General features: G+C 45.1%; 1 protein-coding gene across 8 annotated transcripts in view; it reads left to right on the forward strand.

Moving 5' to 3' along the window:
* sulf2a (sulfatase 2a) overlaps nt 1-22,414 on the forward strand; it is a 43,672-nt gene that overhangs the window by 17,014 nt on the left and 4,244 nt on the right. For 2 of the 8 annotated variants that reach the window (XM_063911954.1, XM_063911947.1), the window contains exons 4-15: nt 358-465; nt 1,383-1,456; nt 15,930-16,194; nt 16,892-17,131; nt 17,215-17,366; nt 18,050-18,219; nt 19,629-19,779; nt 20,023-20,198; nt 20,333-20,461; nt 20,775-20,831; nt 20,939-21,068; nt 21,949-22,162. In XM_063911954.1, coding sequence (XP_063768024.1) covers nt 15,996-16,194; nt 16,892-17,131; nt 17,215-17,366; nt 18,050-18,219; nt 19,629-19,779; nt 20,023-20,198; nt 20,333-20,461; nt 20,775-20,831; nt 20,939-21,068; nt 21,949-22,162 — 1,618 coding nt within the window. In that variant the 5' untranslated portion in view covers nt 358-465; nt 1,383-1,456; nt 15,930-15,995. Of the gene's footprint in view, nt 1-357; nt 466-1,382; nt 1,457-6,392; nt 6,694-15,929; nt 16,195-16,891; nt 17,132-17,214; nt 17,367-18,049; nt 18,220-19,628; nt 19,780-20,022; nt 20,199-20,332; nt 20,462-20,774; nt 20,832-20,938; nt 21,069-21,948; nt 22,163-22,414 lie in introns of those variants that run through there. The other 6 variants (XM_063911949.1, XM_063911948.1, XM_063911952.1 and 3 more) reach the window with 4 other exon arrangements.

Consider the following 22,414-nt stretch of genomic DNA (forward strand, 5'->3'; position numbering starts at 1 on the left):
GCCTTGTCACCCGCAGCCTGTTCCAATCCACCTCCCTTCTTCCTCCCCCTCGCTCTGCTTTTTTTTTAATATAAAATCTGTCACTCCTTTTGTTTTAGCGAGAGAAAAGGAAAGTAAATCACTTTTGCCATTTGCAGCCTGCGGTGTCTGCTGAATGCTGCGAGTTTTATTTGGATGTCATCTTTGGCCAAATAGAATCCTGTCAAAAACAAATGATGTCTCTCCTGGTTTGTGCTGTCGTCGCACAGCTGAAACTCCTCCTGCATGCTGTGAGCAAGGCTTCGAATGTGTTAAGATATCTATGAATATGCTTCATAGTGAGAAGGAGGCCTTGACAGGTCTTTTATATTTCTCTAGATGAACAGACGGGCGCAGGTGTCCGGCCCCACCGCTCTTTGATGCCCACGAGTGGCTGGCAGAGCTGACCGGGAAGAGAGCAGCTGGGGTTGGGGACGTGCCTCGACGGTGAGATGCGTTTCAGCTTATAAGGTCCTCCAGTGTATTCTTAGCCTTGCTGCACATACCAAACGGGGGCATAGCCATGTTGTTTGGTGAAAAGAGTCTCACCAAAGACTACATTCGACATATCCATCAGTAGAGGGAGATTTAAGGCCACGATTTCTCAGAGTGGTTATTGAGATGTCAAAGATGGTTCGACTAGGCTCAGATGTTTACACTGACATCTGTCCGAGCAGAACATGGATCAGATCAGACCGCTGCTGTCAACATGTCTTCACAGGCAGACACAGAACAAGGCACTGTGGCTTAAAAGATCCAAACTAGAAGCTGCTGGTGGAGAGAGCTGGGAGAAAGCAGCTAGTTTTCTGTGCCTCATGAAGCAGAATAAGGATTTACTTGTCTGCCCTGACTGAAATGAGCAGTGCTTACACAGCTTTACAAACACAAGCTAATTATTATTACCATGGCTAAAAATGTTCTGCAGGGTGAGAAGTAATTATGTTGAAAATTTAGCAATTCTTACACTATTTCTGGCACATGTATAATTAAACCACCTCCTGAACCACCGCCTGCTCCCTCAGGCGCTCCGACATCAGTCAAATATGGATTTTTACCTTGTGTGCCAACTACCACGTGGACTGACATGAAGTCTGCGGCTGTTTATCTCCACTTCCTACAGTCTGTCGGTGTGTCCTAAAACAGATGTGTCATCATCCTCAGGGGTATGTGGGAGGGAGTGGCATCGGGACTCAGGAAATGCTTATGGGGTTTGTTAGGGAGGACTGAGACAATATAGGCCAGCATCAGGCAGGGAAGAAGCAGAATGCGTACAATATTCATAGATTTAGATATGAAACAGTTTGAGCTCCTGAGTGGAAGATGCACATATTCTAAGTATTCATCCACTCTGTGTTTGCTTACAGAACTTGGCAGTCGGAGGCTGATTTCTGTGGGAGAGGAGAACATCAGAGGCAGCTTGTTTAGAAAGGAGAGGAAGGTAAGGCTGTGTCCTCATTCTGCCCTCTGATTTCTCTCTCACATACATAAGGAGAGTTGACTTGCATGTGTGTATTGCTGTAGGTTTCTGTATTTGTTTTTCTCATGTGAGCACAGAGCCCGACTACGCAGAGCATTTTGCATACCTACCTATTATTTATCACAGTCTAAATTCTGATAATTATTCACTGTTACCATGGACTCTACCGACCTCAAAAGGAAACAAACGCAGCGTGCTAACGTTTACAACGATGCTTTATTTACTGCGGGGGAAGATATGTCACCTCCAGAGGCAAATCGCATCACATCACACTGCCTCAGACTGTCTCCAACTCACATCACTTCATTTGATCCACCTGCTGGTGATTAGCATATCATTCTGCATGAAGAAAATAATGGTTGTTGTTGGCCCCGCTAGATAGAATGATGATCAACAGAAAGCAGTGGGTGTTGTGTTGTGTGGACGCAGCAGACGCCCCCCTCAGTGGTCGTTGGGCCAAATGGTAATTATGAAGAGGAGTGAAAACTGAGTGAATGGTCGGGTTTGGTGAGAATTAAGAAGAAAGCTATAAACGCTTAGCATTTTTAAATCAATAACAACGCCAAAGTGAATTTGGGCTATCCTCATGTCCCCAGTGAACAGGTAAACATGATTTGTATGTTTGGATAAGTATTTTTTAGCGAGCAATGAGTTATTAGAATAATTGGAACTGTTTTTAAAAAAAAGGCATTAAATCTGCACGATGCGGACACATCCACTTACCACTGTCCTGCTGGCTTTCTCCCAGTAACATGCTCGTGTTGCTGGCTGCGATCGGAGGCTGTGAACAGTTGGATGGTAGCAGATGAAGCAGCCCTCCACACATGTGGGCATATTATGTACACAGCTGTGCACAGCTGACTCATTATCACTTGAGAAAACATCAGTATGCACGCCTGTAATTAACTCTTCTCTTTGATTAACAAACAACGGCGCTACAAACGACTCCTAATATAGCCCTGATCTTGGAGTGTTTTGTTTGTGGGAAAGGACAAAACATGTCTGGCTGTGTAGCTTTCTCCTCACCTAGCACAACTCTGATTTTCGTCTTGTCTCTTTGGAACTTTCGAGAGCAGGCAGGTGAATGATATGTCTTTGGTGAAATATTCTGTTTGAGGACCCAGCTCCACTTCAAAACCCCAGCGTGAGGACAGCATTTACCTCTCCCTTTCTTCTCCTCTTCTTGCTGGCTGAGTGGGCCTTCGGCAGTGCAGAATAAAATCCCAAACTCTTCAAAGGAGCAGTTCATCTGCAGAGAGAGGACCTCATCAATTCGATTTTCTTCTTTTAAACCACTGTCCCCTCCACAGAGCTCTGGTTGTTTACGACCGGCCTGTTTCTTCTCCCTTCCTTGCAGTTTGTTGCATAAGATGCTTTTGATTTCTTGTGAGTGACGAAGGGATATTTCCCCCTAACACTTGTGAGATTGGCCTGTTGTTGGGGGCCATTTCTCCCTCAGACTGATTCCTCACATCTTTACTGTTGAACATGCTGCACGTTGCAGAGCTCTGGGAGCATTTTCCTGACCCTCATTTTCCACCTCAGCGAGACGGGAACTGCCAGCTTGCTTTCATGCCCCGGCCTGCATTCTGCCCACTGATTAGAAGTCAAATATTAAAGTGCTCTGTTGTGAGCGTGGCTTAATTGATTTTTTCCGCCGGGTGCACACAGAATGGGCTGACAGCAGGCGATACCAGGCTTTGTCAACATCGGGCACGCTGCCTGACGCTCAGGACGGCACCCCAATAAAGCCCCCTGTGAGCGTGCCAACCTGCGGCGCCACACACAGAGAGGCACTCAGCACTCCGGCCAAGCTTTATAGTAACAACACTGAAGCAGCTCATTCTTCTGCTGTGTGTCGGCTGGCTGGGAAGTCGGCTCTCTATTTGTAAGGAAGTAGCAGGCTGAGAGAAAGCGTGTATTTGTGTGTGTGTGTCTCTACATTTGGAGAAAAAAAATTCTCTGTCCACTTGCATAACCACTCAGCAAACTTAAGCTATCTGGGGCGACGGTGCTGAAAAGAGGTTTCGTCTGACTTCCAAAAGAAGTATTTATCTCTACCCATCCCCAGCTCTCCTGCCGTTCTGATAATTGCTTTAATAGCTTTTTAAAAAACGTCTTTAACAAGGAGCTTACCAAACAGAGTGGCACCAAGCCTATCCTCCCTGCCCAGAGACTAAATGGCATCTGGTGGAGATATATTATTCCGGTTGAAGCCTCATATATTTCCCTTGTAACGTCTTCCCCTCCCTTAACTACAATGTAGTGATAATTAATTTATTCTCCGCCGCAGTAAAATAGTCTCCTCCAAAGGCCGAGATCGTGTATCTCCGTCCCTCGTCTCTGCTTACACCGTGAATTTACTGGCCGTTTTATGTGTGTCTTGAATTGGCTGGACTCCCCATTTATTTTTTATGCATTTCTACTTCACACGCCGGAGCGCACAGCAGCCATCTTGGGGCTGTACGACGCTCATTAAGTGCAGACATTCATCCGCGACGCGTCTCTCATGAATCTGATTGACCTTTTCGCCCAGCGCAATCCACAGTAAAAGGTTATTAAACCCCCCCACCCCTACCTCACCCACCCCTTGGTTGATTATCTGGCTGTATCTCCTGTCCTGCCTGATGCTTAATAATCCATCTGAGCTGATAGGAAGGTGCCAAATGAAGGTTGGAAGGTGGGGTTGGAGGTGGGGGTGGGGGTGCGATTGAGGTCGGTGAGCTGGGCGCTGATGCATTAATTACTCTATTTGTGAAACGGGGCCTCGCTCTGCGCTCTGACACAGACCTAATTACAACGCAAGGGTGCCCGACTTTATCAAGGCGCTGCTAATTCATGTTTAATAAAAGAGAGAACTGTGATGAACAGGGTGAGCAGGTTGCCAGCGGGGGTAGTGTGGAGAACATTTTCGTAAGAGGACGTAATCACAACATGTACCGTTTCAAGCAAATGCAGCGCTTGAATTTCTCCCCCGTCACATTTCAGCGTGACCAATCGGCAGCGCTGCGATGGAACGGCTTCAGTCGTTCAGGGGCCCTGAAAAGTAATCGCAATGTGCTCTCCCCTGAGTGCTGAGCAGGGTTTCATTTCTACCTCCATACTCCCAGTGGAGGTCCAGGGGTATGATCACAACACAGGGAGGGGGGCGACATCTGGCCGCCTGTCTGACGGTAACCTAATGGGGGGCTAATAGGAGAGAGTAACATCTCAGAGAGCACTGCTGTGACCTTGACAGGAGCCTGTGGAGGCAGGTAAAGAGGAGGAGGCGGTGAAGCACCATAACGGGCGACAGGCGGGGGGTTTGAATAACTGTTTATTTGAACTTCACTCCTGGGTCCAGTCAGTGACCCGACAGAGAACTTCAGCATAAAGCAAAGAGATGTTCTCTCTCTCCCCTGTGTGGCTGGATGATTCAGTTTGCATGTGCGTGGGTGTTGCCTGCGTCAGAATAAATGTTTGAATATTTTCCTTTAAAGTTTGACTTTCGTCTCTTCAGTTGTTTTGATAACTGTTAGCTGGTATTTCTCTTTACTGGGTGAAATGCTTAAAGCACTTCTCTGTGTGCACGGCTGATTAATTATTGAGAATACAGCAACTTGATCGTTTTATTGCGAGATTTTTTTGCTTTCAAGTTTCAATTATGTTCTTGTAAAGTTATCAGCCAGAAGTATTTGATGCGTCCCTAAACAGTTCTGTTTGGTCTCAGCTGTTGCGAACCAACTTCATCACCTCTGCAATCTTTTTAAAGCTCAAGGGCGGGACATGTTTGTAACCAAAGCTTTTGCGCGTGCTTATTTTATTCATTGAGATACCTCCTGACATTTGAAGGATTTCTGTTTTTGTACTTGAGCGTGTCTTGTGTTTGTGACTACAGATTGTCTGTCTCCCACCTCAGTCAGTTTTACAGATCATAGGGGGTCAGGTCTGCAGGGACAGCCAATGAGCATCACCCCCAGTAAAGGGAGAGCCACTACAGCCTGATCAATCTGAGCTCTCATTAAAAGGCTGCCAAGTCATCTGCAACCCGATACAATATCAATACTGTAGCACCACAGAGAGACCTCCAGAGCTGTTAGGCAAGCTGCTGGCAGCTTAACTGTCATTACCGAGCAGGCAACATGCCGGAGACCCCCTTCATGGACCACTTAGGCTCCCCCCATGGTCTCAAACACAGGTCAGCGCAGACAGATGGGCTGTCTGGGCATCTGTCCAGGGGACGAGACAGAGAGAGATTGATCCCGACCTGTAAAGGGGGACACAGGCTGCACTCCCTCACAATGCGGAGGGGAGATGTGGGCTGTGTGTGTTGTTACAGTTACACATCGCTGCGGTTTCACCTGAGGCTTGTTTGTTGGCCGTGGGTGTTTTTCTGTCTTGGTCTTTCACCATGCGTGATTACAAGAAACATCGCACATGTTTGTATTCAAACCGAACAAAAGACAATGAGCTTTTAGTTGCAAACACCTTCTCTGAACTTTGTAGGTGTTGTTTTAGATACAGAAAATTTGCTCTGGGTTTTGGCACATATCCCAAGGTCCCTGCTGGGAAAAACCACGAGCACTGAAAGGCGCTCTGTGGAGATTTCTGAGCAAAGCAAATGGGGGGAATATAAGTGGCCTTACATAGAAAAGCCTCTGTAATTCAGATCATTGTGCAGAGGTCTCCTCTCTGTGCTCCGGTCTTAACCCCCTGTGTGGTTCCGATAGGGGAGGGAGGGATCAGTGTGTGCGTCTCTAAACCCCCACTAATCCGCCGACAAAAGGGCGAGGAGAAAGCCAGCCAGAGAGAGGTAGGGGGGTTAGGACAGAGAATGGGCGGAGTGAAAAAGTAAAGAAGTGGTCGTCGCCTCTCCAACCCCCGAGGGTATGCTTAACATCGGAGAAGATGGTCCCCACTGCGACCATGGACCCCCACCCCCGGAGGATAAAACAACCCTCTGCTCTGTCGGGCCTCTTTGAGCAGTCAAGAGCCTTTATTTATCAGTCAAGTAAAAGAATCCCGAGACCATCGATGTGATCACTTCTTCAGCCGCTCGACTGAGAGCGTTTCGATTTATCTGGGCTGAGATTTATTCAGCGGGCTGGCTGCAGATGTTCACTGCAAGTTGAAACCGATATTGTCTGTAATCATCATTAAGTCAGGCCATTAGGAGGAGTCCCAAGTGCAGGTGCTAATTTGATGACGGGAGAGAAATGGTATGTAATTAAAACACAACAAATGACAGCTTTAAAATCTATGAGTCCTGTGGAATCTAATTTAATGCAGCTTACAAACTAGATGGATAAAGCAATTATCCGAGCAGATAAATATCCCTGTGTGCATCCCCATTACGTTTTCCTTATCAAGCTGTTTTTGTTTTATGTGGGTCTTAGCAGATCATATTTTAAGTGATGTTTGATTGTTACGCAATGTCATTCAGAAGTCATTTGGAAGAAAAGAGGGCTCTGAGGTCGGTGGTACAATTGGCCCCGGCTGACTTGTCTGTAATCCATTTAGCTGAGATGTGACACACTGTCGGGGGGCTTTGCCTCTGGTCAATAAGTGCCAATAAGGAACAGCCATCACTCAGCGGGCTGCCCTGTCCACCAGCTTGCTCACTTGTTTCAGCTGTCAACCTCTGACTCAAAGGAGCTGGGAATTGCGCCGCTCTCTCGGACGCACCACAAATGGCTTTCCCATACAATCCTCAATGGGACAGGAAAGGCACGCACAGCCGCAGACTGCCAAGCAGGCGCATTTCCCTCTGACATCAGAATAAACCCATCTGAAGGGAAAACAGCTTCGTATTTACAAAACACCATTGACAGTTGCTCATTCTCTCAGTCTTAAACCCCTGGAGGTGGGGCTGTGGGGGGGGTTGAACTCAAGACGGGGACAATCGGGTCTCTGTTTGTGTTTTCTCTAACTCCTCCGTGTTCTCTTTGGGCTCTGTTGGAGCGTACTGCCAGGGTGCACGGGAGGAGGGGTACGCCGTGACCCTGCCGAAAAACTCTGCCTGAATCCCTTCAAAAAAAACCTACAGACCACCGCGCTAGCCCCACATGCCGCTCTGTTGCTGCTGGAAACAGAGTGAGAGCGGAGTGGACGTGTTGATGAAAGGGAAAACTAGCCTCTTGAGCGATTGAGGCCGAATTCAGTCGCCAGAACATCCTCACTGCAGCAGCTTTTCACTGTGTTCAGAATCAGAAAATCAGTATCAGGTTTATGTGTTAAGTAGCTTAACACATACAAGAAATTTGCCTTAAACATAAACACAGTCAAACAAGATAAATTGTTTAAAAAAAAGGACCAAAAAATGATACTATTATAAAAAATGATTAAATAAAATAATCTATTATAACACAAAAATAAAGAGCATTATTTACGTGAAATATAGATAACCAAAAAACGACGCACAGTATAATATGAGCAAATATTCTTAATAATAAATAGAATAAAATAAAATACGTGCAGTATTGGTTTGAAAAGTGGAAAGCCGTCCAGATATCAACAGAGGTAGCTGTTTGCACAAAAGTGCTAAATTCTGAGGGTTGTTACTGTGATGGAAACTTCTGGAGTAACGGAGACGAAACTCAGAGAGACACCGGGAGAGCTGGAGCTTGATGGCAAAACACTGAAGGTTTATTCTGAAGGTAACGGCCGGAGAATTGACAAGACATTTGCTGCAGCCACGAGTTGACAGAGCAATTGCCCGACCAATTCTGACGATCTCTACTACAGTCCGACGTTTTAACCAGTTCAGAGTGTATAATCAACATTCTTTAGTCGCCAGACTAAACAAATATGGACCCTGAATCTAACTAAAGCTGTCGTACATGGCAAAAGAATGTACGCCAGGGAACCTAGCGTTCCAGATAAAAAGAAGGGCTTCTGGATGTCTCTAAACAATAAACTAATCTCAGGTCAGCTTGTGCTCGGTCTTAGACTGGCATCAACAAAGCGCCCAAACTGCCCATCCTTAAGGGAGATTACAGCAGCCCGAAGGCCAAAAAATTATGCCATGGGAAAAGAGACAGAGGAAGGGGAAAATTATGAACTAGGTCAAAGGTTAAACAACTAAGCAAAAATATTCCCTAACAGTTACTTGTGGCATGGCTGCAGTCCAAGCTCATTACAAATAAAAATATTCACGATGTTAGTTTGTTAAACAGGGTGGTGACATAAAGACGGGCAGTAGCTGTGTGATGTCCCACTAGAGCTGTCAGGGCCACGACAATACGATGCTGTTCATTTCCTCCAGATTCAGAGATAATTAGCCTGACTGCTGTTCTCTGCTTTTTATGTCCCCTTGTTGGAGAGAGACGTTTGAAGTCTGATACGCAGAGTGTGGGGGTTGTTTGTGTGTCTGTTGCGCTGCCTACATGTTTGTGTTTGTGTGTGTGTATGGGGTACATTTATAGTGAACAGAAGAGACCCAGGGAGTCTGTCAGAGCTCTTTGTTCTCAAGCGAGAACACATCATGACTGGCTCTTTTGTCTGAACCGACACCATCATACAGTCTTTCTCTACCTACCTCTACTTCTCTCCGTCTATGTCTCTCTCTCTCTCTCTCGCTCGCTCGCTCTCTCTCTTCCTCCTCCTCTTATTTTCTCCACTAAACCATTCAACCGGCATCCCATCACTCGCACCATTTACAAAGATAATGGGCCCTGTGGATTATAGAGTTGCAGAGATGGGGATGATTTTTCTTCCCTGTGTCTGGGTGTGGACCGAGCTAAGAGTGTGAGGGAGACTTTCAAAGTGTTACGTGACCAGGACTTCTGAGGACCAGTTCTTAATGTGTGTCTTTGCATTTATAATTAATCAGTTTGCTTGTTTATTACCCCGTGTCCCTTTCATTTACATACTCATTACTCACAGTTAAAAGGTGTTAAACGAGGATGAGTTTGCTCCTGTTCAGGTCAGTAAAGTTTTTCCCTTACTTGGAACCTAAGCCACATTTTTACAGAATGGAATCCCTTTCTCGAGTTGTTTTTTTAGTTTTACATTACAAAATGAGTTTATCACCTGGTGCCTACACATATCTTTTTACTTGGTACGACTCGGTTGAGTTTTCAAGCAAGTTTTTATGCCATACTAGAAAGTGAAATTCTGCAGACCACTGATTCGTCAGAGAGAATCGCCACTAGAATCATCCATTGCCTGACAGATCCTGCACAATTCGCCATATTTTTATAAGCTAGCTTTAATAGTGGCCACAATTTATTAACTGATATGACCACATGTATTTTTGGAATGGCAGCCTGCATAAATATGCCATGTTCCATTAAAAGAAACTCACAGACGTTCTTCTGTTTAGTTGCGGAAATCTGGCATAAGGTGCACTGCCAATTTTGTGCTTAAATCTCCATACCAGGAGAGCACATTTACCTTTGACGATATGACGCTAAATCTAGGTGGGTGAGGCCAAATATAAAAACAATCTGAATGTGCATGTAAGATAAGTTAATAGCGTGTGAGTGAATTTGGCAGCCAGGACACATCTCAGCTTCACCCTTTCTCTCAGGGCAGCAGACACACTGCAGGATTAATGATGTGTTAAGTGCTAAAATTACTCTCATTCATTTTTCACTGTTTGGGCGGCACATTCCACATGGATTTAAAGGTTAGGGAGGAATATCATTTATAAACAAGGAAAGAAAAACGATGGCAAAGGCAAACAGATTACACTAACGCCAGAAAAAGAAAGATCACTCACCTGAGACTCATCATCGCAGCACAAATCTGCTTTTTTCTCACTTTTCAAGTCCAACCACTGCTTTGTGTGTCTGCCTGTTTGACAGAAAATTGCTTTGCAGGTTCTGACTGTCATCCTAAATGCCTGCAGAGTGCTGAGCTTATCGGAACCTGAGGGAAATCTAAATTGAATCTTCCCGGTGAATGGGTTCGGGCCTTTGCGTTATCTCTTGTCATTGTCAACTATTAGAGTTAGTTATTAGGAAGCCACATTTTTCCAAAAATGTGTAGGCATTCTTGTAGTTGGAGAGCTGTGACTTCAGGGTTATCAGCCAGCAACTGGAGATGTTTGAAGGGACCGTGCTGACCTGTCAAAGGAGCCAAGGTTTTAGATGTCATCTCACCAACTTTAGTAATGTCTGAACTGTTGTTCACAGTTCATCTGCAGATCCTTTGGGAGGCCTTTGTACTGCAAGGATGCTTTAAGCACCTGGCATGAGGAAACTGTCCTCTCCAGAGAAATGTTAGCATTGGAGGCTATTTAAATAGCTCAAAAAGGTAGCATGAATGTTGTTACAACACAAACAAAAGTCTAGGGGTAGAAACATTTTGTATTTGTAATGAAATAACTAATTGAATAGTTCCCTTGAGCAATGATGGAAAATTGATTTTAGTTTGGTATAGAAATTGGTTGGTTATAGTGTTTAACCTACAGTGAATTAGCATCTGTGTTCTGCAGCTCCCCTTGGCTTAACAAGCTTTGTATTTAATTTATTGCATTGTTTACAAAAACAGAGCCACAAGGGAGTTATTATTGCACTCAACTCATCCATTGAGCAGAAACACAGCTCCAGGCGAATAGTCATTTGGCTCCATGTCTGCCTGATTTGTGTTTTATCCAAGTTCAACCAAGAAGGTGATGATATGTCACTGTTCACATCTTGTTTACTTTGCTCCCAAGTCGTACGTTATGTATTGGGTCAAATGAGCCTAAATGCTGTATGGCTCACTTTAGATAAGATTTTGCAGCGTAGTTTTTCCATATTCTTGTGGTGGAGCAAAGATTTGCAAGCAGGGAATGATAGACCAAGGATGGCCACAAACCATGGCTCCTTATTATCATGAAAAAAGCATTCCATACTGTATTGAGAATTGCAAACCCCCTCCTTCCACCGACACATACTCAAACCCAAACCCATGCAAACCCGCACATAAACTGCTTTGAGAGGAAGTTACTCTCACATAGATGCATGCCGTAACAGAATTAGCATCTGAATGCCAACTTTTGTTGGTAAATTGAAGGGTCCTTGGAGATTTTGCACATTCTGTTCAGAGCTAGGCAAGCCAATGGGAACAAAGTCACACATTAGCAAAGCCCTGCCAGCCTCAATTATGACCAAAGGGATTGGCTTGATAGTGTTGCAGCGAGCTACATTCAGAGCTGGATGTGTCTATTTAAACTTTCCTCTCCACTTCCTTTATGTTATCCAGCAGTTAATGGCAAATTCCTGCATCCAGAATGAAGCTGAGGAAATTCGGAGGTTCTCTGCTAGGGATTTCTGTTTAATTCAGTTCTATTTTATAGGGAAGCCTTGTCTGTGGATCCAGTTTTCATGTTGGAGAAACATCTATCTGTAATGGAAGTGCTCAGGTTTTGTTCTCTCATTGCTATATGCCTCAGACTCTCCGTCTTTTCCTCTCCATCATTTGGAATAGAGGATCCAGCAGTCTGGCCATATTTCATATGCATTATGAGACCCAGATGATTACAATGCAAGTGAACGCCATGACTAGTCCTCCTTCAATATGTTATAAATGTTGGTTTTCTCATATTCCGTCTGTCTGTTTTGTGCCTTCTTAGTGGGCTGCAGATTGGATGAATCAGACTGCATGCATATTTCAAGGCCTAAGGTGTTTCTATAGAGGGGAGAAGCACCGTAACACCTCTGCAGTCTTTGTGAGATTTATCAAGCACTAGCTCTGCTTTGTCACCACCTCACTTGAACTGTGTTGTCAGGCAGTGCAACATATCTGTCTGTCTGGTGAGTATTATCATCCCTCCACCGTCTCACCATCATGCCCATGGTGTGACATGGCCAGCTCTGTTGTCATGGCATTTATAATTCAGTCGTATCAATAAGAGATGGACGACATTAAGTTTTTATCTGGTGATGCAGTGCTGCTGTCTCTGAGAGGCTCTTTACAAGCGAACGACTGAGGAGCAAAACCTTCCCTCTCTGTTCTGACTCCCAGGCATCGCTTGGCGTTAGTATAACCTCAGAAGATCCTTGTTCCCTCAACATGCCTTTAGAAGCAGATTCCGTGTGATCTCATATTCTGCCAGCTAACTCCCTAGCCCTTCCTCTTCCAAGCCCCCAGCCTTTTAATGAGTTTTGCTGAGGCTTATATTTACTCATGTTGTCTTGTGCTTCTGTCTAAATGGCACAAATTCCTCTTCATTGCGTGCTATCGGGCTGAATCAGCGTTATCGTTCCGTAGCTCACTTAGTGGAAAGAGCTGAAGTGGGCAGAGGTCTGTCAGGAAAACAAGCTTTAAATCCTCCCGGTTCACACTGACAACACGGATGGCCTCGCATTACGAACGGTGGAGAACAGCTTGGATAGTAACTGCTGTTTTCCAATGGTTGTCCATCTCGGTTTTTTCCCACACATCTTCAAGGTATAATGGAGTCTGTCTGTTTGGACATACTGGTTTCCTCTTTTTTTTTCTCTGCGGTTTTATGTAACATCTGCCACCCGGAGAGATGAACAATACGGCTAGATAAAAGAGAGAGGGGAGAGCAAACTGGAAAGAAAGGACTGTATGTGTCAGTTAGAGCTGATAAAAGCCTGGAAATCCAATTAGTCCTTCGTATCAGGGAGAAGGAGGAGGCCTCATGGGAGTGATGTCGGAAAATATCTACCACCGTAGCGTGTCAATAACACAACATTTACATACTTGGCTATTGATGGATTAGCATGTAAAATCGAGCTGGATGTCTGCTTGAAAACCAGGACTATATTTAGTATTCTTCCCTGACAGGTTGTGCCTACATCAGCTTTTTGAGCAGATAAACAAGTATCAAAGGGAAATACTGTACCTCCCACAAGCAATGGCCTTCCTTTAAACACACTGGATCTATTCTCTATTCACTCGAGATGTCCTGGAATCCATTTTGGGGGGGTGGGGGGTATTCAGTGCTCGTTGCATACAGGTTTTTTTTGTGGATTTCCTTATTGCTGGTGTCTTGTTTTCATCCGAAGGCGTAAATGAAAGAGGGATGCAGGCAGGGAGAGAGAACCAAAAAGGAGCAAGGGCAATTTCAAACAGCACAGCGCCGCGGGTCAGAGCTTATGTGTTCCTCTGGGGAAGAACCGCAGCAGGGCAAACACAGCTGCTGGTGAACAGTGTTATTGGTGTGTTGGTGTGCACGTATTGTGTCTTTCTGTGTGTTTCAAGTTTGTGAAAAGCAACAACACGACAGAGGACATGTGTGGGTGTTTGGTAAGAAGTTATTGTGCACAACAACCTGGACAACAGGGTAGACTTGAGAGGAACAGGGCGCTTTGTTTGAGGCAGAAGAGCGACGTTTCTCACCCACAACACGAAATGACATCAGTTGTCAGCCGGATCGTGGATTTAATGTGGAATGGCCCTACTGTACCTCCTAGGTGGCTCAGCAGGCTGTAGTCATCTATTCATAAACTGCAAGTAGGTGCAAAATCATACAGCCTTTAGGGCAGTAATAATTAATAAGTAAGTAATAAACTCAGGTGACGTAGTATGACGAAGTGTGTGTAAGTAAAAGGATGGGGTGGATGAATGTATCAAACAAACACTTCACTTTAACCCAGGAGACCAATATTTGTTTACTGTGTGGAAAAAAACACACAACAAAGCAATTATTGTCATATTTAAAGAGGCCTTAAGAGGTTTTTGTGCATGTACTTGGTCTGTAAAGGCTAAAATCCTCAAGTATATCTCCCAAACCGCGTTTACCCCCACCCCCCACCCCACGTCTCCATTGGACTCTTTTGTTTACTTTTGTAAATGACATCACTATATAACACACGCGCTTCTATTGGCTAGCGCTCCCACACATTAAACATGATGGGCTGAGGGACCTCGCTAAGCAGTTGACCCATGACAACAGAGTCGACGAGCTAACCAATCAGAGCAGACTGGACTCTGGTTTCCGACAGAGGTGAAAAGAGTGGCTGCAGCCCAGGCAGTATGAGAAAAATAAAGAGCTTTTTGAACATTGAAGCATGGAGACACATTAGAGGCAAATATGAAACAGAAATTGAACACATCTCGTCTTTAAAGTTACTTGTCTTTACCCATATTATGATCGTGTGTGTGTGTGTGTGTGTGTGTGTGTGTGTGTGTGTGTGTGTGTGTGTGTGTGTGTGTGTGTGTGTGTGTGTGTGTGTGTGTGTGTGTGTGTGTGTGTGTGTGTGTGTGTGTGTGTGTGTGTGTGTGTGTGTGTTCATGTGTTCATGTGTTCATTTTTCCTGCTAGTCCCCTCGGGGCACTGTATTCCAGTCGGGTTGTTGTTAAGGTGTTGTTGTCCCAACAGAGAGACGAAGCCGTTGTGTTGTTTTTATTTTCTTCATCTGCTGGCCACATAATCCTTGTGGACTCTCTCTCTCTCTCTCACACACACACACACACACACACACACACACACACACACACACACACACACACACACACACACACACACACACACACACAAACACAGTTTATGATTACTGTCACTGGAAAACAAATAGGCACACAAATTCAGCTTTTGTGGGTCGTCCTCTTTTATATATTTTGATATAGAAGTTACTCTCAAGTATTCTTAAGGGAGTTTAGTTGCTTTATTTGAAGAGATTTAAAAGGCAATGAACACGGATGAACAGTATAGATATGAATAAAGTCCAACAGTCTTCATATGTCTTATAGTGATTGTAGATACGGCTGCAGTCCAGATAGTGAGGTACCCCTGCCTCAAGTTTATAAAAGCAGTATTACAGTTGCCATGGTAAACTCAGGGGTGCTTTACTGTTAATGAGGAAGAGCTAGTGGGGAACTAATAGGATTGTAGTGTAATTTCGGTGAACTGCTTGTAGAGATTAATTATAAAAAAGCTCCATTTAACACGTTTTTGGCTCTAATTGTTATGTTAAACTACCACAAGGAGAGCAGAAACTGCAATCTCCTGCACATCTAGAGGCAGTTTTCTTTTATTGACCTTGGTGACGTTGCTACATTACCATTAACAGTTGTTTTTTTGTACAGCTGCTTTATCTCTTCTGTTCCACACTGTGTTGACGAGGGGTTTCTGAAGGTGTCCACTCTTTAAAACATATTTCTCTCTGCTCATTGACCCCTGTCTTCATTATCCTCCTCTCATCCCCTCCTCTTCTGTCTCCTCTGTCCTTCACCTCTGCCCCCCTCCCCCCAACACCTCCTTCCACCCGTCATATCCACCCTCACCCTCTCAGGGGGAGGTGTGTCCGCTGCTGGCCCCGGGCCCAGGACCATTAGCCCCGGCCTGGCAGCCATGTGCTCATCACCAGAGATCATTACACCCAGCCAGTGACACCGCTCTAATGCATCATTAATGATTGATTAACGAGCTCAGCCCAAACGTGGGCATTTGTACGGAAGAGCACCCTGTAATGGCTGTGAAAGGCTTGCATCTGCTATTTTCCCCCGTGTTTAGTGTGTGTATTGTACTCTTATCATTCCGTGTCTTATCCCTCAGGTAGAGCGTGCTGCAGAGTCCTTTGAGTGAAGCGAAGGACAAGGAGGGGGCTGCAGGGAAACCACGATGGCAGGGCGGGGGCTCTCCGGCCCTCTCCCTTTATTTACCCTGCTTCTTGTCCTGGTGGGATTGCTACCTGTGACCCAGGGCTCCGGCTACCTGTCTGGATACCGCCTCAGGTCGCGCCTGCAGAGGGACCGCCACTTCCGCAACATCCGACCCAACATCATCCTCATCCTCACCGATGATCAGGACATAGAACTGGGTGAGACATTTCCCTCCTGTAATCCCTGCCTGTGAGTGTTTACTTTGTGTCTGCCTCTCTGTTTGCTTTATGTCCGTGTCCCATGGGTATGGGTATTCCCTCTGTGTGTCTCTAACAGCATCAGCGAGGGAAAGTCAGTCTAATGCTACCTTTTGGCACCATAACAACTGGCCCACTCAGAGTCATGTGCTCGCTCTGCCAACTCCTTCACTGCTGGCATGGAATGAGGGCAGCCTATGGCTTCTATTGTCTGGGTGCCAAACCCTGGCCATCTCCCATCCCGCTTAAGTCCTTTAGCGGCGTATTGGACTGGAGTGGCTGCATAATGGTCTCTGTGACATCTTTTGTCCTCCTGTGATCGCCAGTGAGAAGGCTCCCATTGAAAGGCAGGAATTTATGGTCAAGCATCTGTTTTCCCAAACAATCAGTATCGGCCTGAAAAGCTTTTAGTACACAGAAATCCAAATGGGTAACACTTTACCAAAAAGGATTTATTCCCTCATTTACTTTCTTCCATTGCTTTTATTAAAGACAAATGCTTTTTACCCCTTGTGACTTATATATTTCACTCCATGCTCTCCCTCTTTTAATCTCCTCCAAGTGTTTTATATCCCCCTGCGTCCCTGTCAATTCCCTCCTTGGCCTCTCACCCTCCTCACCCCTTTATCTTCTTCTCCCTCTCTTTTTTCCCTCCCAGGCTCAATGCAGGCCATGAACAAAACTCGTGGAATCATGGAAAAGGGCGGCACGCATTTCTCCAACGCTTTCTCCACCACGCCCATGTGCTGCCCGTCGCGCTCATCCATCCTGACGGGGAAATACGTGCACAACCACCACACCTACACCAACAACGAAAACTGCTCCTCGCCCTCGTGGCAGGCTCACCACGAGCCGCACACCTTCGCCGTCCACCTCAATAACTCTGGCTACAGGACAGGTGAGCACCGTCAGTCTGACGTATGGAAGTGGAAGTAGATTTAAACTCGGCGGACAAAGATTAACATACTGTCCCCCTCTCAGCCTTCTTTGGAAAGTATCTGAATGAGTACAACGGCTCCTATGTGCCCCCTGGCTGGAAGGAGTGGGTAGCACTGGTGAAGAACTCCCGCTTCTACAACTACACCCTCTGCAGGAACGGAGTACGAGAGAAGCACAGCGGTGTCTACTCTAAGGTAATTATGCACCTCACCTGAGAGACGTCACACCGGGACAGGATTGCCTACATGAAACTAAAGTAGATTTTAGTAGTATTTTTAGATAGCTTTAAAATAGATCTGTACATTTAAAGCTGTTAGCAGTAGGTAAACGTATGATAAGAACTTAAAAAGCATCAGCAGCTTGTCTCTGTATAGCGCTTTATACTTCTATAACTCAGGAGAGGCGCTCTTATGCTTTTTCGGGGTTTTCCTTTTCCTGTAGTGTGTTATATAGGTTTGTGTGCATGTAAATGTTCTGCAAAGGCTAAAATCCCAAAGTTCCTTCCAGCTGGAGTTTCTCTCCCACACACCCTGTGCTTCCGTTGGCTAGCACTCCAACACAATGTATGTGATAGGGGCGGGACCTCTAATCGTTATACCAATCACAACAGAGCCGGCCATCAAATGAATCAAAGCAGACTGGGCTCTGGTTTCAGACCTGCTGCAGCACAGGCAGTATAAGGAACATACAGACCTTTTTGAACATTAAAGCATCTAAACATGTCACAGTACAGACAAAAAATACAAATATGGAACCAGAAAATGTGCATAATGGCCCCCTTTTTAGTTCAAACAGTAGTGCTTTAGTGAGTAATGGGCACTGGAGGCTTGAAGTCCCTCACTGAGTTCCTGATGGACAACCTCTGCTCTCTCCACAGGATTATCTGACAGACATCATTACCAACGACAGCGTCAACTACTTCCGCATGTCTAAGAAGATGTACCCCCACCGTCCTGTCATGATGGTGCTGAGCCACGTCGCTCCTCACGGTCCAGAGGACTCGGCCCCGCAGTACAGCACCGCCTTCCCCAACGCATCACAGCACATGTAAGAAACTGCTTTAAAACATCTGCGACATTAACGACCAATCCGAGAGCACTCTGTGGTTTTGGGATACCAGTGATCAGGGTCAGAGCAGTCGGACACAATGCTATTTTTTTACATTTTCATATCCACAGCTATTTCTTGCACATGACTCATCCACACACTCCCTTTTCGTTTGACCCAGAACGACACAAATTCCATAATCTCAACTCGATCTTATATCTCATCGCCTGCAGTGTGCTCTTGGCAGCTGAGCCCTCTCCACGCACTGCCGGCGCCTCGCTCCAGTTTATTTGGGTTGTGTGTTGCTCACATTAGTGCTACCCCTGTAATGAGTCCTGCTAATTTACACCATTTTGTCAGCGGTGATCAAAGAGGGCATGAATGATGTATGTTTAATGCATAGGTAATGATATGGGGCGTGCACAAAAACATTTTAGGCTTTGTCTTACTGGCCCCCTATGCTCCTGATTGGCTGTATAGTGCCGCTGGCTAATAGTGGGACTGATATTGCCCTCCAGAGACAGATCCAAGGCCAGTAATGAGACTGCTATTTCTGCCCCCTTCCTCCAAACCCTCTAACACCCTTCTCCTGCTTCATATAATCCCCTCCCGCATCATTAACCTGTGCCACGCAGGCCCTAACACACCGAATATTGTAAAATTCAGCCCAGTGTCTTTGTACAAACTTTTAATTGCTCTTTCTCCATAAATGTGCTTCCCCCTCAGGTAATGTAAGCACTTCCATGGCTATTTTTCTCCCCCCATCTCCATCTGCCCTTATCAAGCAGATGAAGAGAGGCGGCGAAAGTGCTGCACTTCTCTGGTGATAAACCTTTTCCTCACCTTGGCTCCTCGCAGGGACGTCTTTACACTACATTAGAGCTGTGGGCCAAGCTGTGAGACATTAGCATTTCTTAACGTCAAATCGATACACATTAAACGTTAAATATATTTTCTTCAAGGATCCCATTAGCTATTTAGGAGTGTTTATTCTCAAATAATTAAAGTTCCATATGGCTCGGAGTTAATTATTGATCAGCTCGTGCTCACTATGTACAGGCCTATCGATTGCAGTGCTTCTGTTTCCATTTCAGCTCTGTAGTTTTCATGCTACTTTAGAAAGAAACAGATAGGACGCATGAGCAGACGAGCAATGCTGTTTATGCACAATATAACTGTACACACACTGCTACACTTTCAATCATTTACATCTATGGAAAAGGAAAATCGCATGTGTAAAGATGGAAAAAAAGTGGAGCTACTGCGACATACTGAAATGAGGGCTGTGCTTTGTTATGTTTCCTTCTGGGATTCAAAAGAAGCCCCAAAAATGAAACTTACCTTGGAATAATCCCACCGCAGTGAGTTTTTTTTCGTGGCTTAGTTTAAAGTTTTTCTACCTCCTTTAGAACTCCAAGCTACAACTACGCCCCGAACATGGACAAACACTGGATCCTCCGCTACACCGGAGCCATGAAGCCCGTCCACATGCAGTTCACCAACATGCTGCAGCGCCGGAGGATGCAGACCCTGCTGTCTGTGGATGACAGTGTGGAGAAGGTAGCTAAAAAACAGACTGGTATAAGCTTAAACACAGAAACACACGCACACACTTCTTCTGAAAAGTCTTAAGTCCTGAGAGATCTGTGCTTGTTCTGAGTGCGGCGGGATAATGTATTCACTGACACACTTGGTAAATTGTTCAATATCTATTTCTTGGAACTGGCACAGGAGACTTGAGCTTTTAAAGAGTAAAACTTTTCCACAGTGTGAAACTGAAATGAATTCTATCCTCCTCCGTAGCTGTACAACATGTTGGTGGAGACAGGCGAGCTGGACAACACCTACGTCATTTACACCTCAGACCACGGCTACCATATCGGTCAGTTTGGTCTGGTGAAGGGCAAGTCCATGCCTTATGAGTTCGATATCCGCGTTCCCTTCTACGTACGAGGACCTAATGTGGAGCAAGGTGCCATGTGAGTGACCCAGACTCTTACTTCTCTGTTATTAATGAATTATTCTGTCTAGAGATGCTATTTTCAATATTATTCATATTAAATGACTGACCAATTCTAATGAAAAACATAACCCAGTTCTTGTTTCCCGGCAGAAATCCTCAAATAGTGTTAAACGTCGACTTGGCGCCGACTATGCTGGACATGGCCGGTGTTGATATCCCTGCAGAAATGGACGGAAAGTCTATCCTCAAGCTGCTGGACACAGAGAGGCCAGGCAATAGGTGAACACACACGACTATTACTTTACTCAGGGTCCAATTCAGGAATGCTATTCACAATGCTGCACATGAAATGGCAATATGGCCGAAAGCTATTTGCCTGGACTTTGTAAAGTTTTAACATTAAAGTTTGACTTTTTGTTCTTGGTGTTTTCTTGGACATGATGAAATCTACAACCCACATTTGAACGTGTAACACCACTTTCCTCTCAGCGCCACGCTCGGATGACATTTTAAAATGAAATGCGAGTTTGTTCAGTGCAAATATCACCGAGTGGTCTGACAGCGTTTTCATTTCTGCTTGCTCCCTTTCCAGGTTCCAGGTGAACAAGAAGAGTAAACCATGGAGAGATTCTTTCCTGGTGGAGAGAGGGTATGTTTTATTGATTGACCTTTCGCAGGACATGTTCTCAGTCTCGACTTTTACTTGTCTTTCGGTCGGTTGAAAATAAACTGCATGTGTTTTCCTGTACTTTTCAGGAAGCTTCCACACAAGAGACCTGATGGCAAGGAAATGGCACAGGAGCAGAATTTCCTGCCCAAATACCAGCGTGTGATGGACCTGTGCCAGAAAGCAGAGTACCAGACGTCCTGCCAGCAGCCAGGACAGGTACCTGACCGGCAGTAGCTCAGGGAGAGAGGTTATTAAAGATTCAGGGAAACATCCTGCAGTGTAGCTCATGCAGCGTGATCATTTGCAATCTGTTTGACAATTTACTGAATATAATATGCAGTCATTGTACTCTCAAGGATCAATTTGACTTCAAAGTGTCTTTTTAATCCTCCAGAATGAAGTGTGCAGATGTGTGTTAAAAGCCTTCTGATTTGTTATAAATAATAAAATGAGATCCTTTTAATACTGTTGATCTGGAACATTTCTTGCATTTCCAGAGCACCCTGAGAGGTCTGTGTGCCGAAATTTGAGCACAACGCTGTAAAGAACCATTAGAACGAATCATTTTGATGATTTGAAGTGCGGTATGAGGTACTTATCCATAGTTAGTTTATTACCTGCAGTAGATTGTGGCCAGCAGACACCTGGTCTGGACAAACAAACAGGATAACCATCAAGGACTGCACAGCTGTGGATGGGGGCAACCGCTAAACATATTTTAGCCACCAAAACTGCTTTTTTGCTTTATCTTTTTTCAAAACCTCCAGACTCTTTTCTTTGTGTAATTGTGTGACTTTGGTGAACACAAACTAACTACTAAAGTAACACAAACAAACTAGAGATCCGTTGTCATGGCTTTGTAGAGTGCATAGATGGATCTAATGCTTAAATTCTCCATCAGAAAGGGCTGTCTGCAAGATAAAGGGGTGGAAATATTCTAAATAGAGCGTGCACTTACAATATTCTTTTGTTTTCGCTTCCTGTTCATTGCTTAGCATCAGTACGTCTGCCTGATCCACTGCAGGTAGTCCACTGACTATTTATAACAACCTCATACACCCCCACTTAAAGAAAACGTCTTTCCGCCTTGTTTCAGAAGTGGCAGTGTGTAGAGGACCCGACTGGCAAGCTGAGACTGTATAAGTGTAAGGGCATGGCTGGTCTCTATGCTCCACGTATGCAGGCTCTGATGGCCAGAGGTGCCTCCCACCTCCAGCTGCCTCCCGACCCCAACTCTGACGGCTGTAACTGCGAGGATGTGGGCTTCAAAACATCCTTCCTGAAGAGGAAGAAGCTGCTCACCAAGAAAAGTATGTTCCTCCTGTCACTCACATGCGCCATTGCTCTGGTAGTTGTTATTAATAGAACTGATTATGTTCTGACAGACACTACTTTGAAATGTCCTTGCAGAAGCCATTAACCTCCATCTAAAATAACCAGCTTCTGAAGTATTCATGAGATAGGGAGCATGTGTCTGTGCTGCCATCATGTGGTCGACTTCAGTAAAGTATTTAATCATAGGTCCTTTGAAGAAACAGTAAAAAAGATTGCATTTGTTGGAA

This window comes from Eleginops maclovinus, chromosome 20 (genome assembly GCF_036324505.1).
Source record: "Eleginops maclovinus isolate JMC-PN-2008 ecotype Puerto Natales chromosome 20, JC_Emac_rtc_rv5, whole genome shotgun sequence".
NCBI classification, from domain to species: domain Eukaryota; kingdom Metazoa; phylum Chordata; class Actinopteri; order Perciformes; family Eleginopidae; genus Eleginops; species Eleginops maclovinus.